Source organism: Pelodiscus sinensis, chromosome 12 (genome assembly GCF_052426305.1).
Source record: "Pelodiscus sinensis isolate ZL-2025 chromosome 12, ASM5242630v1, whole genome shotgun sequence".
NCBI lineage: Eukaryota > Metazoa > Chordata > Testudines > Trionychidae > Pelodiscus > Pelodiscus sinensis.
In genome coordinates, this window is record NC_143063.1 from 2,876,109 (window position 1) to 2,893,470 (window position 17,362).

Sequence of the window (17,362 nt, forward strand, 5' to 3'; positions counted from 1 at the left end):
TTAACTGACTAGTCGAGTGGAATTTCCATCCACTGCTCGACGGGCACTACCGCATTCCTCCTTGGAAACGTACAAGAGCCCCACTGGGCCCCCGCTGGGGCTCTTGTACGTCTCCAATGAGGAATGCTGAACTCCACGTACAGTCCCGCTGACTCCAGGCTGCATGTGAGTGCCAGTTCTGAAATGTATGAGAAATGCCAGCATGGAGCCTGGGATCAGTGGGGGACTCAGAGCCCCCCGTGGAACCCAGGCTCCATGCTGCTCTGCCGATTTGAAATACCACACGGAGCCCAGGCTCAGCTGGGGACTGCTAACCCCAGGTTCCGCACAGCATTTCCCCAGCAGGTCCCAGGTTCCTCAGAAACGCTGGTCGGAGCCCAGGATCAGCTGGGGAGTCCAGCTGGCCCTGGGCTCCACGTAGTGCTGCTGCTTTGAAACACACAGAGCTGACCCCAGGCTCCAGGCAGTGCTGCCCCTTTGAAATGCCATGGCAGTGCTTCAAAGGGGCAGCGCTGCACACCTGATCCTGGGATCAGCTGTGCGGTGCTGCTCCTTTGAAGTATCTCCTCTTTCCCCCCCACCCCGTTTGCTGCCTCTATCTGATAAATAGAGTGTGTGTGTGTGCGGGGAGAATCAACTAGTCGACTGACTATCCGATAAACATTTGCTTATTGGACAGTCGACTAGTCCTTAACATCCTTACTTCAAGTCCCTCATTTATAACTAACTGCCAATGGGCTACTGTCAATCACCACCCGACCTCCTCTGCCAGCTCGGAACTCGCCTACCAGATTCTCAACTCTGCAGGCCATTGGGCCTTAACTAAACACCTAGGCCTGGTTCTCAACTGTTGCGAATAAGCACGGGGCTAGCGAAGGGCGTGACCTTTTAGCTTTCCATCCCAGGCTAGTGCTCGAGGCTGGCAGGGGTCACAACCCTTTCAGTAGGGTGTCTGGAGGGGTGCGATTTCTTTAAAACATATTTCAAACCTCCCTGGCCTTACTGAGTCCTCCTCTGCCACACGGCTGCCTGCTCTGGGGCGCCAAACTGCCAACCGCATCAGCGTAAAGCCTCCCCCATTTCTGAACACTCAGAGTCCCAGCTCCCCTGAAATTCACCTCCCACTCATCGCATGTGCGTCAGCAGGGTCAGCTCAATGCGCTGTTGTGCGCAGTGGCACCTGCGAATTTACCCTCTTCCCTGCCCACTGGCAGTGCGTGATTTTTAGAAGCTTGTTCATTTTTCAGTTTGGGGGATAAATCATTGATCTGACCGAATTTCAGCCTCTGCGTTGTTAAAAACAATCCCTGGCAAGTGTCTGTCTGCGCTTAGAAATGTGGCATTCAGGATGCAAACCGTGTGAGTAGCTACCAAGAGCTGCATAATTGTTTCTATTCCCTGATCACAAGGCCTAGACTTTATAAACCACTGCTGCTTCCACCTGAAATTCCTTTAGGGGCGGCACAAAACAGATTGTGTTTGCTGATTAAACTAGTATTGGCCACAGGCCGAAAGCAGGCCTCCCTGGACACAGACAGGTAAGCACGGGGACTAATCTAAATGCCATTCAGAGTTCAGCAAAACCATTGGCCAGCGCACGTTCCCAGAACTCACTCTGCTTTTCAGCCACAGCCCTGAGGCATCCCAGCACAGGCTGATACACGTCGCTGCCGAGGGGGTATTCATACAGCCTCCGGTGGCACGCTCTCTCACACGCACACACAGTGCACACAGTGCAATGCACGGCTGAGGCAGGTTACTCGCACTTTCTTGTGCCCCGACTGACGTGCGTGACTTATTTCCTTTCTGTGCATTTTCAGATGCCGCCTTCTCAAATGACAGTTACAAAATTACAAACATTTGTTCATTTTTTAACACTAAACTCTTCTGATCTCACCCAAGGCCCCCTCAGTGCCGGTCACGCAAATGCCTGTTACTTTGAGTAAGTGACTACAGTTTGAATGTGTGTGAATGACACGCCGCCTCTCAGGTCACTCAGAGCGCCTTGGACAGCTCCCACAGGGACATGACTCAACTCCCCACGCAAAGCTTGCTTTCTGTGTCGAGTGCCGCTCCGTGCCAGCACCCAACCCCATGTGAACACTAGTGACAAGACTGCACCGTTAAGCACAGCACCCCAAAAAAGAGGGCACCTAGTCTAATACAGCCTAGTCTGCTCCACAAGGACATCCCCTCGCCTAGAGTCACAATCGCTCTCTTGCCCATGCGCACTCCCCCGAGGAGCAGAGCTAGTGAGCCGGGGCTGCCCTCCGCATCACACCCAAAGCCAAGGCAGGACCTCAGCTGAGACCTGGTCTTGTTCCCCTGCATGCATAAGCCAGACAAGGCTCCAGGCTCTCTCTCATCTGAATAAATCACTGGGGTTGACTGTGTCTAAATGACAAAATGTGTCCCCGGTTAACTCAAATTAGCAGACTAATCACACACACGTTCCAAAGAATGTGTTCAAGGCAACAGCTGGTGTTGTAAGCACGAGGAATTTCTGTAAGTCATAGCGGTAATTTAGGGAAAACACTGCAATTTGAAAGAAAAAAAGGCTGTAACTCAACCAATAACTCTGTACCCCTCCCTTCCCAGGAACACACAAAAGTACTGCCATGCAAGAGGACCGCAGTGCAAAAACATGCAGCTACTCACGTCTGCAGTGATTTACACTGCGAAGTCATGTTTGTATGTCTGACAATACGGTAACAGCAAAAAATGAACCATTTTGAAAATTCCTTGTGTGCTGTGAGGTTATGGGTACAGACAGTGGAGGAGATTAAGGATGTTAAATAGCGACGGACTAATCGAAAAGTCGATGCACTTTGCATTGACTATTCGATTAGTCGATAGGGAGCCTCCGCCTTTGAAGTGTAGCAACGGCCCTAGGTCTGTTGCTACACTTCAAATGCAGAAGCTCTGCATGGAGCTCAGGGGCAGCGGGGAAGTCCCCAGCTGATCCCAGGCTCCACGTGGCACTGCCGCTTTGAAATGCTGCATGCAGCCTGGGGACCCTCTCCTCTATCAGAAAGAGGAAGCAAGAGGGGAGGGGAAGGGACTAGTCGACTAGTCCTTCACATCCCTAGTGGAGATGGGGAAAATCTGAGCAGAAGTAAATAGCAGAAATAAGGTGGGGATGGCAGGCTAGCAGGTGCATGATATGGGATAAAACTGAGATCTGTGGATTCCGTCCATGTGATGGCAGATTTTGTCTGTGTGTCAGATTTTTGTCACTTCTATCACTGTAGTATTTTAAACACTCTACATGATAAATAAATACACAGCAGCATTCAAGAAAATACCTGGCTGGATCCTAGCATGTGAGTTCAAAAAAAAAAAAAAAAAAAAAGGAAGTTTTTCTTCACTCAGCATGCTGTCAACCTGTGGAACCCCTTGCCAGAGGATATTGTGAAGACTAGGACTTTAACAGGGTTTTAAAAAGAGCTAGACAGATTCATGGAGGTTAGGTCCATCAGTGGCTATTAGCCAGGATGGGTAGGCATGGTGTCCCTCGTCTCTGTTTGTCTGGAAATGGACAACAGGAGATGGATCACGTGATGATTACCTGTTGTGACCCCTCCCTCTGGGGCATCTGGTATTGGCCACTGCCAGCAGACAGGGTCCTGGGCTAGATGGACTTTTGGTCTGGACCCAATATGGCCGTTCTTACATTGTAGAAAAGAAACAAGCTAGATAAGGATACCATCATCATAAGTAGGCCAATGAACAGACATGTAATTATTTGGTGTCAATACATAAAAGTTAAACAATAAAAGTAAATGTGACGTCTACTAGATGATCAGTAAGCTTTGTCTTTTGTTTCTCTCTCCTTGGACAGGAAAGAAGAACTCATCTGTTTTAAGATACAGAGGCCTCACACTGCACTCAGTCCGGCAGAATTTTCTTTCTTGGACAAAATGGCCAAAAAAAGATTTTAAATGTCCTGAAACACTACAGGTCTGCCATCTCTCTCTGCCAAAAGCAATCCTCTCTCCCTTGCACGAGAGGCTACCTCTAGACTGCACTCTAAAATCGAAAAGAGATACACAATGTGCACTACACAAATTGCGCATCTTTTTCCCACTTAATTTCGAAAGAGGCTATTTTGAAATTTGGCACATCTACAGGGCGCCCAATTTCAAAATAAACTGCTTTTTTGAGCCATTCCTTATTCCTTGCAGAATGAGGTTTACAGGGATGGCGAAAGAGGGTGTCTGGTTATTTAAAAAACATTTTGGAAATAGCGGACATGTTCCTCGGATGCAGCACTGTTATTTCAGGATACTTCCGGTATCCTGAAATAGCAATGCAGTCTAGACATGCCCAGAGATGCAAAGCCATCAGATTACTGCTAACCAGGGAAACTAACAGAGTTTGAGGCCAGAAGCAATCACCAGAGGGCTAAGGATGGTACGGTAGCCTGGAGAGTGGATACTTCAATTCAATTCCCTGCTCTGTCAGACTTCCTGCGTGACCTACGGGAGACCGTCTATCATCACATGGCCCATCTGTAGCTGCGATTAGCTTTATCTCTGCCCAGTAAGCCTGACTGCCGTACTATGTAAAATGGTCGAAACTACAGCAAAGAAGAATATTGTCCAAAACACAGATGAACACAATTTGCTGGGAAAGAGGCAACATGGGTTTTGCGAAGAGAAATCATGCCACATCAATCTGCTACAATTCTTTGAGAGGGTCAGCAAGCCTGTGAACAAGGGGGACCCAGGGGATACAGTCAAGTCAAAGGCTTTCTGAAAAGTAAGTACACAAGGTGCCCCCTCCCTGGCATGGGCCATGGGCAGAGGGCAGCTCCCACTTACCAGTTCACATCCCTGTTGTTAACAGTCACATGGACATATCACCTGGGATGATTCAAGAGCTGATCTAAGACAGGTTCAAACCCCAATGACTTATTGAAATTAAGAGGAGGCATTTGCTCACTGCAGAGAGTGGTCGCAGGACGTGTCCCAGAAGAACATTCTAAAAGCCAAACATACATAAGTGGGGACATTTTTCGTGTCATTTCAGAAGATGAACTATCTAACTGAAGAAATCTGCAATAACAACCTCCCTCTTGCGATAAGGAACTGAGACGACGAAGTAGCCAAGCTCAGCTACAACAGAACAGCCTGTTTGACCAGCTCAGTTGAATTAAACTAAACAAAAACAAACTCCAAACAAAAGTGAATTGGATTTCTTATCCTTCCAATTATTCTACTTCCATCAGCAACAGGGAGCACAGAGCACTTGTAATTAGAAATCTCTTCTGGTCAGCAAATACAAATCAGTTTATTGATCTGTTTATGCTGCTGGAGATTTCACCTGCTGTATTGTACGTATCTTTGATTGTATTTAATTAAACTCCTCTCTTTGGAAAGAAAGAAAGAAAGAATATACACTGCTGAGGCCACGAGTGAGAGGAGTTTAGTATTTTCACTAGACTCTAGTCCCTTGAGAAGTTTGTTCATTTCACACAAGTACCACAGCAGCTGGCAAAATATCAGGACTGATCAAAGGAGACCCTGGTGTCCTGCAAATCAGGATTAAAGAGCCATGGCGGAACTATGGGAAAACCTGCATAACACTCAATCTCATCCCTGCTCTACCAGACTCAAGGTATTGCTATTAATCCTTCATGCCTGCGATCACTAAACTCAGCTGCAAAAATCAAAGAGGTCTCCACATTAGTCTTTTACTACCCAAAACCCTCTCCATCACCCCCCAAAATTGAGTTCAGGGCATTATTTTGGCAGTTACATGTTCGCTGCACATTGCACTCTATTCTTTTGGTCCCCAAATCAGAACAGGACTTTTCACCCTGTTCTGCAAAGAAAGGCAAGGCCAGTCCTTTCTGAGCAGAGCCTCGGCAGAATCCAAGGACTGTTAGCAGCAATTCTCTCCGAGTCAACAGCTGTTCCACTGCCCTCTGCTTAGGCCATGTCTTCACTGTGCAGGAAAGTCGAGTTAAGAGATGTTAATAAGGTAGCTGGAGTAGATGTACCTTAATTCGCGTTTCTGTGCAGTCTCCATAGCAGGAGGCCAATGGGAGCAAACACTTTCATCGACTTCCCTCACTCCTCATGAGGAGCAGGAATACTGGCACCAATGGGGGCGCCCTCTGAGTTTGATTTAGTGGGTCTTTACTAGACCAGCTAAATTGAACTCAGAAGATTGATCACAGCAGTGTTGATCTTCCAAGGTATGGAAGCAGCAGAGAGGCTTCTGCTGTGGAAGGGGAGCTAGCAGGTGAGGCTGTGGGTGTGTAAAGGGGTCCAGCAAGTCCATCTCTCCCTTCCCAACTCCAGCACAAAGACGCCTGTGTTCCAGGACGGGGAAGACTATTGAATACTGAACTCTGACCTGAGCCTGCCAGGCCAGGCATGGCTCCATGGGAGGTCTGAAGGCAGAGCTTGGGGGGAACCCCACCTCCGGCCCTGCCCCTTCTGCTAGGCCCTGCCCCTGGGAGGCAGGGCAGTGTGCCATGCGCATGGTCCCCCCTTCCAACCACAGGGAGGGAAGGGGAGTGGGTGGTGCTCGCCACAGCATCTCCAGCCCCGGTGGAAGGCGCATTGCGGCGCACCGCACCGCCCCGCCCTGTCGAGCTGACACCACCCCGGCCTCTCGAACACCAGGGGAGGGAGGAGGCAGGGCGTGCTGCACCACGTGGTCCGGCTTCTCCAGTCCCGAAGCACCAGGAGGGCGGGGGTTGGGGGCAGCAACACTGCCCAAGAAGGCCTAGAGCAGGGGCTCTGGGGGAGGAGTGTGGGCGGGAATATGCCTGGCAGTTTGGGAAGGCAGAGCCTTCCCCCGCCTTACATACACTCATGTCTGGCTCCTCTGCCCAAGCTGCATGGCTTTCACTGACGCTGGAAAGCCCCTGAACCTGGAGCTCAAGAGCATCTCCCCCGGGAACACTGGCTGCCCCTTCCTAGCCACACTGAACTCTGGCACAGGAGCCATCTGCTCCCAGCGTCCTAACCGCAGAGAGCGCCAGGAAGCGGCTGTCACAGCTAGAGGCAAGCTCGTTTGCAAATGGCTCGTGAGACACCGATGGGACCATAGTGCAGTGGAACTGGGCTCCCCGTTTGGGGAAGGGGGAGATGGTGTCACCGAATCCACCAGCCTTGGTGCACAGTGCAGGGAGGTCAGACTTGTCACCTATTCCACTTGCTGCAGTTGAATGCACTTCTGAGCCCTAACACGGAAAGCCAGAATAGCATTACCCAGCCACGGTAGCAAGATCAGAGAACGAAAAGTCCATTCACGTTTTTTCATTTTAAACTGCACTTGAACGGACAGGTTGTGATGAAAATCCACAGCAAATTCCATATTTACAATGTTATTTATTCAGTCATTCAGTATTCACACGCTGTACCTTGCGGGAAGCTACACTACCCTGCTCACACCGAACAAAGCACTTACATTTCTGCGTTCAGTGAGAAACTAGACCCACGCTTAGCGTATTACTAAAAGCCAGTTCGGGTGGCTATTTTGCTGTCCCAGCCACAAAAAAGAGCTGGACAAAACATTGTGGTTTGGCTTCATTGCGGCTTCTTTCATTCACTCTTGTGAAAAGACGGACAAGTTCCCTTTGTGTGGCAAGTCAAGTACATTTTTGGATGTACACACGCACCTGCGCGCACACAACATACACAGGCTTCCTTGTGTTAGATTATAGCAAAAAGCCAGGCCAGCGTGGGCACTTGTCAGGTGCATTGCTTTGTGCTTTCAATCTCCAGAGTGCCTCAAGAGACACTAATGCACACAGGCCTGGCTTGCTGCCCTGCCACAGAGGAATGTCAGTCTACATGTATTTCATTCACTCAGAGGCTTTTTAAAACCAGCTCAAAGGCTGAGGAGGGCTTTATTCAATGTGGCCTTCCATTGTGAAAAACAACACAGCAAGCAGGAAAGATTTTAAACCCCTTTTGCCAAGGCTGAGAATAGGCTGGTCATTGTAGCTTGCTTTTCTCTAACTTGTCTCTCATTTTCAGTCAGAGCATCTTCAGAGTCCTCCTCCTCCCCACAGCCTAGCCATAATTATCTTGTGCCCTGCAGTCCTCACTGTGTCCCTGCACGTCCCAAATTCAAGCCAATGCTTCACCTCCAGCAGATGTGCTGATCACAGCGTCGTTCAAAGAGAACGCTCATGTTCACTTTTCCCTGGCTTCAACAGCCCTCCTCTTTCAATCCAAACCAAAGCCAGAGCTAACACATACCCGGCCGCTGGGGACTGCCAAGGCAGCCTCTTGGCAGCTTTCGCATTTGCAAAATAAAATGTTGATCTGCATTTGCCCAACCACAGACCACTGTATGTAGATATTTACTTGCCACTCACCACCACAATACCTGAGGCCTCTCACTAAATTACACACCCCACAAAAAAGTGCTGTGAAAGACCATGGTCATGGAGAGAGAGGAGCTGACAGGTAGCGAGGACCAATGCCCGGGAGGGATTTATATGCCAGGGCAGAGACCTTGAACATTACTCCACAGGCGTGCTGTGTGATATGTTCATGGCAACCAAGTTGTGATAAAGATTAGTTGCTGCATTTTGTGCTGTCTGTGGCTGTGTTTTCAGGCTGGTCAATTTCTAGTCCAGGTCACTTTTACCCACTAGTCTAGCACTAATGGGTGGGACACGACAGGGAGAGTTTACACCCAGCAACTAAGTGACAAACAACCAACTAGAAAACTTTCACAACAGTTTTTAAAACGGCTGAATTATATTCAGGTTTGTAAAACATTTTTAACCAGCTTCAGGAATGGAGCTTTTAAAGCTGTGTGGACGCTCGCTGTTTGGAGGTGAACCTTCCTCAGGGTGAAACGAGGGGCAAAACAACCACACAACACACGCTATTTCATTTAGTTTGGCATCTTCCGGGCCAAAGATACAACGCACAAAAAAGGGGGAGTGGCATTATAAACGGCGGTTTGTGCTCTGAACTGTGACTCTAAAACGGGCCCTGTTAGGTTGCAGGCGTATTATCTCCTAAAGACTCCAGATCAAATGGGCTCTAATTACAAAGGACACCCCCCCCTTTAAAAACTAACTGCCAGCCCTGCAAAATTAATCCAGCCTGGGGTCAGACCTCACGCTGGCCACTTTGCATCTTGTGCGTCATCCTTAGTAATAAAGATTTTGCAGCCACATTCTGCCCACAGGTGTATTTTTACCTCTCCTGTGTCTTCCAGAAGATCTGAGGTACAGGGAGATGGATCTGCAAAAGGCTCATCCATGGATAGGACTGTTCGGGCTCACATTGGCTGGATTGGCACTGACTCTCCAAAACAGGTAAAGAGCAGTATGAATATTTTCTGCACCGATAAGACACGCCACTGGCGAGAAAGGGCGCGGAGGGATTCTCGACATGAATGCCCATTTTACATTTACCTTCCAAAGAGGATTTTAATGTGAAAAATGTGCTCAGCAACTGATCTGTAGAGGACACGCATGGGCCCTTGCAAAATCAATACACTTAACGTGCTCCCTACTCCATTTTCTCTAGCTAGCCCAGGCCCTATAAAACCATACCAAGGCCAAAGTTCCTCTTCTAGGCCTCAAATCGCTGCCCCAAAGAAAGAGCAGAAAGAAACCAGCTTTTCACAGCTGAATTGTTTTCAAAGTCTCATTTCTGCTGCCCGGTGTTCCCTCTAAGTGTTTATGTGCGTGTGCGGAATGACTTTTGTTAAGTGCGCTCATATGGAGGGGATACATTGCCTCCACATCAGTGCACATAACAAAAATCATTCCACCCATGGGCAGTGTGGTGGGGATGGGGCCGAGGGTCTGGGGAATGGGAGGAGGCTCAGGGTGGGGGCAGAGGGTGAGGGCTCCGGATGGTTTGTGGTGCAGGAGAGGGCTCAAGGCTGAGGTTTGGGGTGCAAGGTGAGGCTCTCAGGTGGAGCTGGGGAGCAAGGGTTTGGGGCGCTGGCTGACCCTGGCAGAGAGGACAACCCACCCCTACCCAGCCCTCTCACACAGGAGCAGCTCAGGGCCACACGACAGATGCCTCTCCATGGCCCACAGCTCCAGCTGGGGCAAGTCTGGGCTAGGCTGGGCGGGGGCCAGGAAGACGCGCCCCTCCCCTTGTTGTGGCAGCCCTGGCTTGGGGCCAGTGGGCAGAGGTGCCTCTCCTCTGGACTCTGCAACTTTGAGGCTTGGGGAGAGGCAACTCTCCCTGCTGGAGCCCTGAACCCCTGCGCAGGCCTTAATAGGCTGCTACATAGCTGTGCAGCTCAGAGGGAAGTTAGCTGCTGCCCCGATCCTGCCTTCCAGTGCATGGTAACCTTGCCCCATAGCACCCCTGCTGCCCCGATCCTGCCTTCCAGTGCACTTCAACCCTGCCCCCCAGAACCCTCTGCTACTTCCCGCTAGACTCTTGCCACACACTCACTTATCCAGGCCTCTCCCCACCTCCGGAGCTGGAGCCCTGCCATCCCCAGCACAGAAACGGCCAGCTCTGACATGGTGCGCTTGGTTAGTCCTCTTGACAAACACCCAGCTGGTTAACAGAGCCCCCGCAGCCTGGCGTGCGGTGACCCAAACAAGGCCAGCGCCTAGGGGTCCAGTGACAAAAGGCTGGTGCTTCAGCCCTGCGCATTACGTAGCCCGCAGCAGCCCGAAAGGAGCCATCGGCACAGAACAGTTCAAAGGGGCTGGAACAACGTGTTTCCGAACGCCACACTGCCACACACGCAACTCAGCCCAGCGCGCATTCCCGAGCACTCATTGGCCATTGGAGGAGGCAGGAGAAAGGGCGGATGAAAGGGGTACAACAGCCCTGTACTAATCCACAGCACTAAGTACGTGCGGCCATCTGGTGCTGTGAACTCCCATAACCCAGCTCGTTCAAATGAGAACAGGCAGCAGCCTCTCCTCCCGCAAGCCCAGAAGCTCTCGGCTAGAATCACACATGGCTGCTCGACAGACCAGCCCCCCCCGCAGCACGCCCTGACTGCGCTGCAGCGACCACCCGCCGCACTGCTTAGGACTTAGTGCAGATGAATGTTTACAAAGACGGCACAGGTTGCGGCCGGCCCTAGGGGACTCGAGGTGCAAGCACTAGGGATGTTAACACTTGCTTATTCAAGTAAACGTGTAACCAGCAGTGAATTTTCCAGCAGTTACACGGCTACATGCCGGGAGACGGCTTTTAAGCTCCCGCCTGCCTCCCGCCCAGCGCTGCCGCCTCTGATGCTCTTAGTATGTAGGCCTGTCTCCTAGCCTGGGATAGAATTTTTGGGGTTGACTTTTGATACTTTTACAGACACCCCCATATCTGTGAACACAGCACAGAGACACGTTGCACTGCGTCTGCCTAACCAGACGGCTCTTAGAGCACAAGGAGCAGAGAAAAGGAAGAATGTTGACATACTGCCGGCTGTGGCAGAGGTTTAATAGAGGAGTGCTCCTCTGAAGACTGCCTCAACTCAAGGCAAGTACAAGCAACCAATGGTGAGGGGCAAGAGGGAAGAGAGGAGGCAGGCATAGGGAACTCTAAAAGCCAAAGCAAAGAAGAGCCTGGCAGAAAATCTCAACACCTCCTCCCGCCCATGGGGTACAGAAGAGGTGGGACCAAAACCCCCAGACTCACAACCACCCAAAACAGAACATGACCTGAAGTCGAAAGGGCTGGGGCCAAGGGCACATATGCTGATGGCTGCTAAGAAAGGTGGGGGACGGGGACAAGCTCTGCTCCGGACAGCTATGGATGTGCTTGCTTGCTTAGTCTGCACGACAAGAACCAAGGGAGAGGCCAGGGCAAAGCCCTAACAAGTGCTCCTCCGCGTCAGCTGGGCAGACTCAGGTCCCACCACTCAGTAATGCTGCGCAACCCGCCCAGTAGGGGTGTCAAAATTAGATCAATCAACTAATTGACTAGTCGATGGAATTGGATTAGTCAATAAGGGTTCTTCTGCTTTGAAACGTAGCAAGAGCCCACCCAGCTGTTGCTATACCCCAGCAGGGCCGCTCGTACATTTCAAAGGTGGAACAAGGCCACTGCGCCCCTGCCCTCTCCCACGGAGCTGGGGGGAACTGGCTTTTAAGCCGGCTCCCCCCAGCACCACCTCCTTTTCCCTCCCTCCCTTGCTGCCTCTTTCTGATAGAGGCAGTAAGTGGGGGGAGGAAGGAGGAAGTGACTAGTTGACGAGTGCATCGACTATCCGATAAGCATTTGCTTATGGGATAGTCAACTAGCTGATGAGTCGCTTACATCCTACCACCCAGGGGAAGCGTGGTCTAGGCTAGTAGTTACAGCCGCGTGCACTAGGTGGGGGCCCTGGGTTCTGCTCTGCATGCTAGCATGGATGTGCTGGGAGGCCTTGGTTCCCCCATTTGTACAATGAAAGAAAACCAAGAGGCATTTGCACAGCTGAAGCACTGTTGAAAGGTTCTGTAGATGGGCCGGTCAGCCTCTTACTCTTGATCCCCCACCCCCCATCACTTCCGTGCAAACGGCGATTTCCTGAAGCTTACAGCAGAGTCACATCTGGGTGGATTTTCATGGAGACAACAAAAGGCACTTCCCTGACTAGCCCTCAGCCAGACTTCCAAACGCTGGAGGTGGCAGAGCTCTTCCCAGCAAGGAGGGGGAGAACCTAACTTCTTTCCAAACCTTGTTCATGCCGAACCCTTTTGCTGAAACTTTCAAAACCAGCCTTAGGCAGGGAGCAAGCACGGAAAACATTTTCCAGAGCTGTTGACGTTTGGCAAAGTTGCCAGCAACTGGAAACTAGGGAAGTAAAATCCTGTTTAACTAGTTAACTGGTTAAATGTTAAGTTTAACTGGTTAACTGATTAAACGGGGACGAGGGGGGCCACTTCCACCTAGTGGGCTGAAGTATGCCCCCCCCTTGCCAGGGCTGGGCCGGAGTAGCCCCTGCACTGCGGGCAGGGGCAGCTCCACCCCCACACTGGGCTTCTGGCTCCCAGCCCACACAGGTTGGGAGTGGGCAGTCTCACACAGGCCTGGAAGCAGCAGCCAGGGGGTGGCTGCTGGCTCCCAATCCGTGCAAGCTAGGAGATGGAGGCCGTCTCCCCGCTGCCCCCAGCTGCTGCTCCCAGGTAAACAGTTACCCATTCACATCCCTCTTCAGTACAAAGGGATGGATGATCATAGCTTTAGGCACTGCTGCCAGGCGTTCGATGGTGAAGGAACATATAGCCCATCCTAAAAGGGGCCCCACTCTGGGCTAATCTAACCTCCTTTTGTTCTCCAGACAGAGAGAAGAGACAATGGTACGAAATGGGCAAACTCTTTCCCTCTCCGCTCGTTCTTAGGGAGGCTTAGTGCTGCTACAGACTGACGCTCTGAAGCGACTCATTCGAAATGCACTGGACTAGAGGGGACACGCAGCGGGTGGGGCAGAGGAGGCTGATGGAACTTCCCAAGCTACAGACACATAGTCAGGCTCACAACCACAGGAGCGGGGGACGGATGCAGCAGTAACAGCAGGGCCGCTTGCGCCCAACAGCGGGATGCCTACACCTTACCGCAGACGTCTGCACAACTCCCGCTTCACCAATCAGTGCTGATCGCGCTGCTCGGCAGAGTCTCAGGTTTCAGCAGAATCCATAACCCATTTACAGGGGAGCTGTTCCCTCTGATGCCCCGGTGATAACCCCTCTGCAATCCAAGCCCCAACTGCTGAGCAAGACGTAGGAAGACCGTAGCTACTTGATACTAAAGGGCTCAAGGCAGGAGTCACTGGGTAGAATTTTCCAGCCTGTGTTATCTGGCCAGGCGGCCCACAGGCTGCTCTGGGACACAGCTAGGATTTTACTTCCTACTGGTGGGGCACAGTCACATGTTTCACTGCCCCTTAAAAAAAAAAAAAAAAAAAAAAGTTCTAGCACTTGGTGGCTGGGCTCACGCAGAAGGGCCGTGCACACCTGGGAGGGGGGAACTGAGGAGACAGCTGGTGCTCTGCCACCCAGGCTCGGGCTCTCTTCCCCTCATTCCCCAGTCCGTCACTGGGAGGCAGCCCAGGCGGGTGCTGTCTGCGCTGCCCCCCTCCCATTCCCCACTCACTGGGAGCAGCACGGCTTCAGCTGCCAGCCCAGGGTGGCTGCAGCCAGGCAGAAGTAATGGTGGCGATGGGCGCTAAGTCTGCTGTGAAACCTGAGGATCACTGCTCACACTGCCACCCTTACCTCGGTGCTGCTGCCGGCACCGGGCTGCCTCCAGAACGGGGCACTTGGCGCTCTGCTCTGCCCTTAGAGCTAGGGGGCAGTACTGGGGGGAGCACAGAATAAGGGGCTCTAGCCACAAAGAAAGGGTGCCACTCAAATAAGCCCGAGAACCACTAGTTAAGAAAAGCTGGTTTTTTCCAGAGCCAAATTCTGCTTCCAGGACAAGAGAACCAGAAGGGAGCCAGCCAACAACAAAAGGGAGTCAGCCCCCACCCCAAAAATTAACAACAAAGGATTGAAACTAATAATGCAGGGCATAACAAGAGCAGGGCAGAGGTTAATGTGTTTGGGGTTTGTTTTTACCTTGACAATGCCCCTTGATCCCTCATTCACTAGTATTACTCAGCCGCTAACAAGATTGGACAGGGCCCTGAGCTGCAGAACTGAAAACGTAATGCTGCGCATTATAGCATTAGGTCAAGCCCCAGCGCTTCCCGCTCAGTTATGTCTCCTACCCTCCCCCAACCATCAAACAATGATGTCCTGTACCGTAAGCTTCCCTCAAGCTCAATTGTTCTCGCAAAAAGCAGCTAAAATGCCCAGCTGTTGGTCCTCCAGCCTCCTTCAGGGCCACCCTACTTTGCATCTGTAGTTGTTACTGTAACCAGTCACACACACCCCGCCTCCCCTCGCATCTAGCTGACTGGACATACTCCTCTGCTTTCCCTTTTTCCCTTGACCCTACTCCTCAGTTACAATTTATGTTAAGCTCTGTATCATGCCTTCGGTATGTTAACCCATAGTATTCACATTAGATCCTTTCAGTACGTCAGTTCAATTTATAGGTTACTTACCTAGAAACCATATTGTTCATGAATATGTATGTAACCTGTGGAACGTGTGTGAGGTGTCAATAAGAAATACCCACCCTGCAAGCAGATAAATTAACTGAGAAGCAGCCAGAAAATCTCTCTCTCTTGGACAAAATGTAACATCACAGCAGAAACCTAGGACCGGCCCAGAGACAGCAAAGCTTCCTGCAGATCCGGAGGGATCTCCCAAGGAACATCATGGTCGAGTCTCCAGGAAGCTGACACCTGGCCAGCTCTCTGGCCACCAGCAAAATCAAAAGTAATCTACACCGCACTTGCAGCCTGCCTCCAAACTGCCAGCATGAATGCCATGTGTGTGGTATCACCTTACTCTTAAGAATCTGTACCAATGTTGAAGTGCAACATTCAACTATGTGGCCAGCTGTGTTAATGTTTGTGTCAAAGGACTTGGAAAGAAAGATGCTGCATACAAATATTTTTATCCTCACTCAGTTGCTTGCTAAATACAGGGGAAGAAATCTACCAGCACATGTAGACAGACTAAGAGTGGTCTTCAAAATAGCATGAGATGGCCCCGCATCATTGGGGTTCAGCTGCAACACACACCTCAGAAGACACCTAGGATAGGAGCACATTTGTCCGGTCCGCAGACCAAAAATAAGTGAAAGCGCGTGAAGGAGAGTGGACTCGATTGAGTTCGTCCCTTCCCACTTCACTGGGAGCTCAAACAACCTAAAACACATTTTTAAGCCTCTATGTCTGCACCAGGCAGTAAGTGCATTAACAGGAGAGATGCATTTATACAATGGAACACAGGAAGATCAATTCCTATTTCACTTACTCTGCCAGCTACCAACTGCAGGATTCTCAGCTCATCTTTCCAGAACTGGACACAGCACAAGCACCTTCTGAAGTGAGCGGAGGGGAGAGAGAAGACATGCCAAAATAGGTGCTTATGATGTAGCAGTTCTTTCAGAGGAAAGCCTCTTGAACGCCACTAGCAGCGGCGAGTAAAGGGGAATTGATTTTCAAATGCATGCGTGGGTTATAAGCCTGCGTAGATAGCCGTTGACTGACGCAGGAGAGATTTCTTTCTTTCTTTACATACACCATGTTTTCTGCAACGTTCCACAACAACGTAGGCCCCTGGTCACAATATACACCTGGCAAGAGGCTACAGGATTTTCTGAGTTTGTAATGAGTGAATGAGATGCCTTACAAGGGGAGGCTGAGATGGCAGTCCCTTCAGTGGGCGAGAACTGGCCATGCATTTCAGCTAGCCAGCGTGCACAGAACAACCTGAATTCACCTGCACTACCTCCATGGAAGTGAGTTCATTAAGAGAACAGAGAAAGCAGAAGCTAGAAGAAGTTTCAAGAGCACCTGAGCACACTTTGTCAGGCTGACCTTGGTGTTCCACGCCAGGCTGCAAGAGGCCTATTTTAGTCCTAGTGAATGTTCCAGCTCTCCAAAGAGCACCGTGCCTCTTCAGAGGAGAGCCCTTGGTTCACTTCCTGCCTTACCGAGCCTCGCGCTGCTTTATTAAAACCGCTACGTTTTCATGACTGCCTGAAATATACAAGCACAAAAGTCTGTACAGCGACTTCTCCTTTGCCAGGAGCAGAGATTCACATATTTAAAAACAGTATTTCTTACTCTCACAAAAAGTTTGCCTGGGAGTTTTAGAACCACCTGTGCGTTTCTGCACATCGCTGAGCCTTAATTACAATCTATGGACGAGCGCTTGCAGCGGCTAAGGCGGTTCGCATAGAGCAATCTTTCTGTATGAATAGCTGGAGGCTAACGGAGCGGGCCAGAGGCCCAGAAGTTCATTCTAATCAGGGGGTGATGTACAAAGGTGGTTTCTTCTCGGCTGCCCTGGTCTTGCTGCCTTCACTGTATTACGTTAGTCCTAATTTTTGAGGGGTGAAAAATTTTAGCCCTGCTTGGGAAAAAAAAGTCTCCCTTCTAGCAAAAGGTTCGTCGACCCAGTCGAATGGGAGCTGGGCGCTTCCACAGCTCGAGAGGCAGAAGCCAAAATGTTACTAATGGCAGGAAAGAGAAGCCCTCTGCTACGCCCAGACAATCTGAGCCAACAGCTGCTCCCCAACCAGCTCCTGTATTTAGCTTGGAAGCAACAAGCAGACGTTGCTTCAGATTCCCTAGTGCAGTCGGCTACAGCGAAGCATCTATTCTGGCTCCAGATGACACAGCTACCAAGACACAGGGCAAAAGTTGAACGTATTCCGAGTGAGGACCAATCTGTGGACATTCCTACAACAAAAAAAGGACAGAAAGGGACAGAAGCATCCAATCAGACACTGAAATAAATATTTGATGCCTTATGCCAAAGGTTGCCTCTATTGAGGATTGCACCTCTAGCCTGTAT

The 17,362-nt window shown here is 50.7% G+C and overlaps 1 protein-coding gene across 3 annotated transcripts in view; it reads right to left on the reverse strand.

Moving 5' to 3' along the window:
- Positions 1 to 17,362, reverse strand: part of PSKH1 (protein serine kinase H1) — a 44,223-nt gene that overhangs the window by 7,173 nt on the left and 19,688 nt on the right. Inside the window, exon 3 of one of the 3 annotated variants that reach the window (XM_075940543.2) lies at positions 163 to 17,247. The exons of the other annotated variants lie outside the window; for them this stretch is intronic. Coding sequence (XP_075796658.1) covers positions 17,149 to 17,247 — 99 coding nt within the window. The 3' untranslated portion in view covers positions 163 to 17,148. Of the gene's footprint in view, positions 1 to 162; positions 17,248 to 17,362 lie in introns of those variants that run through there. 3 annotated transcript variants of the gene reach the window in all.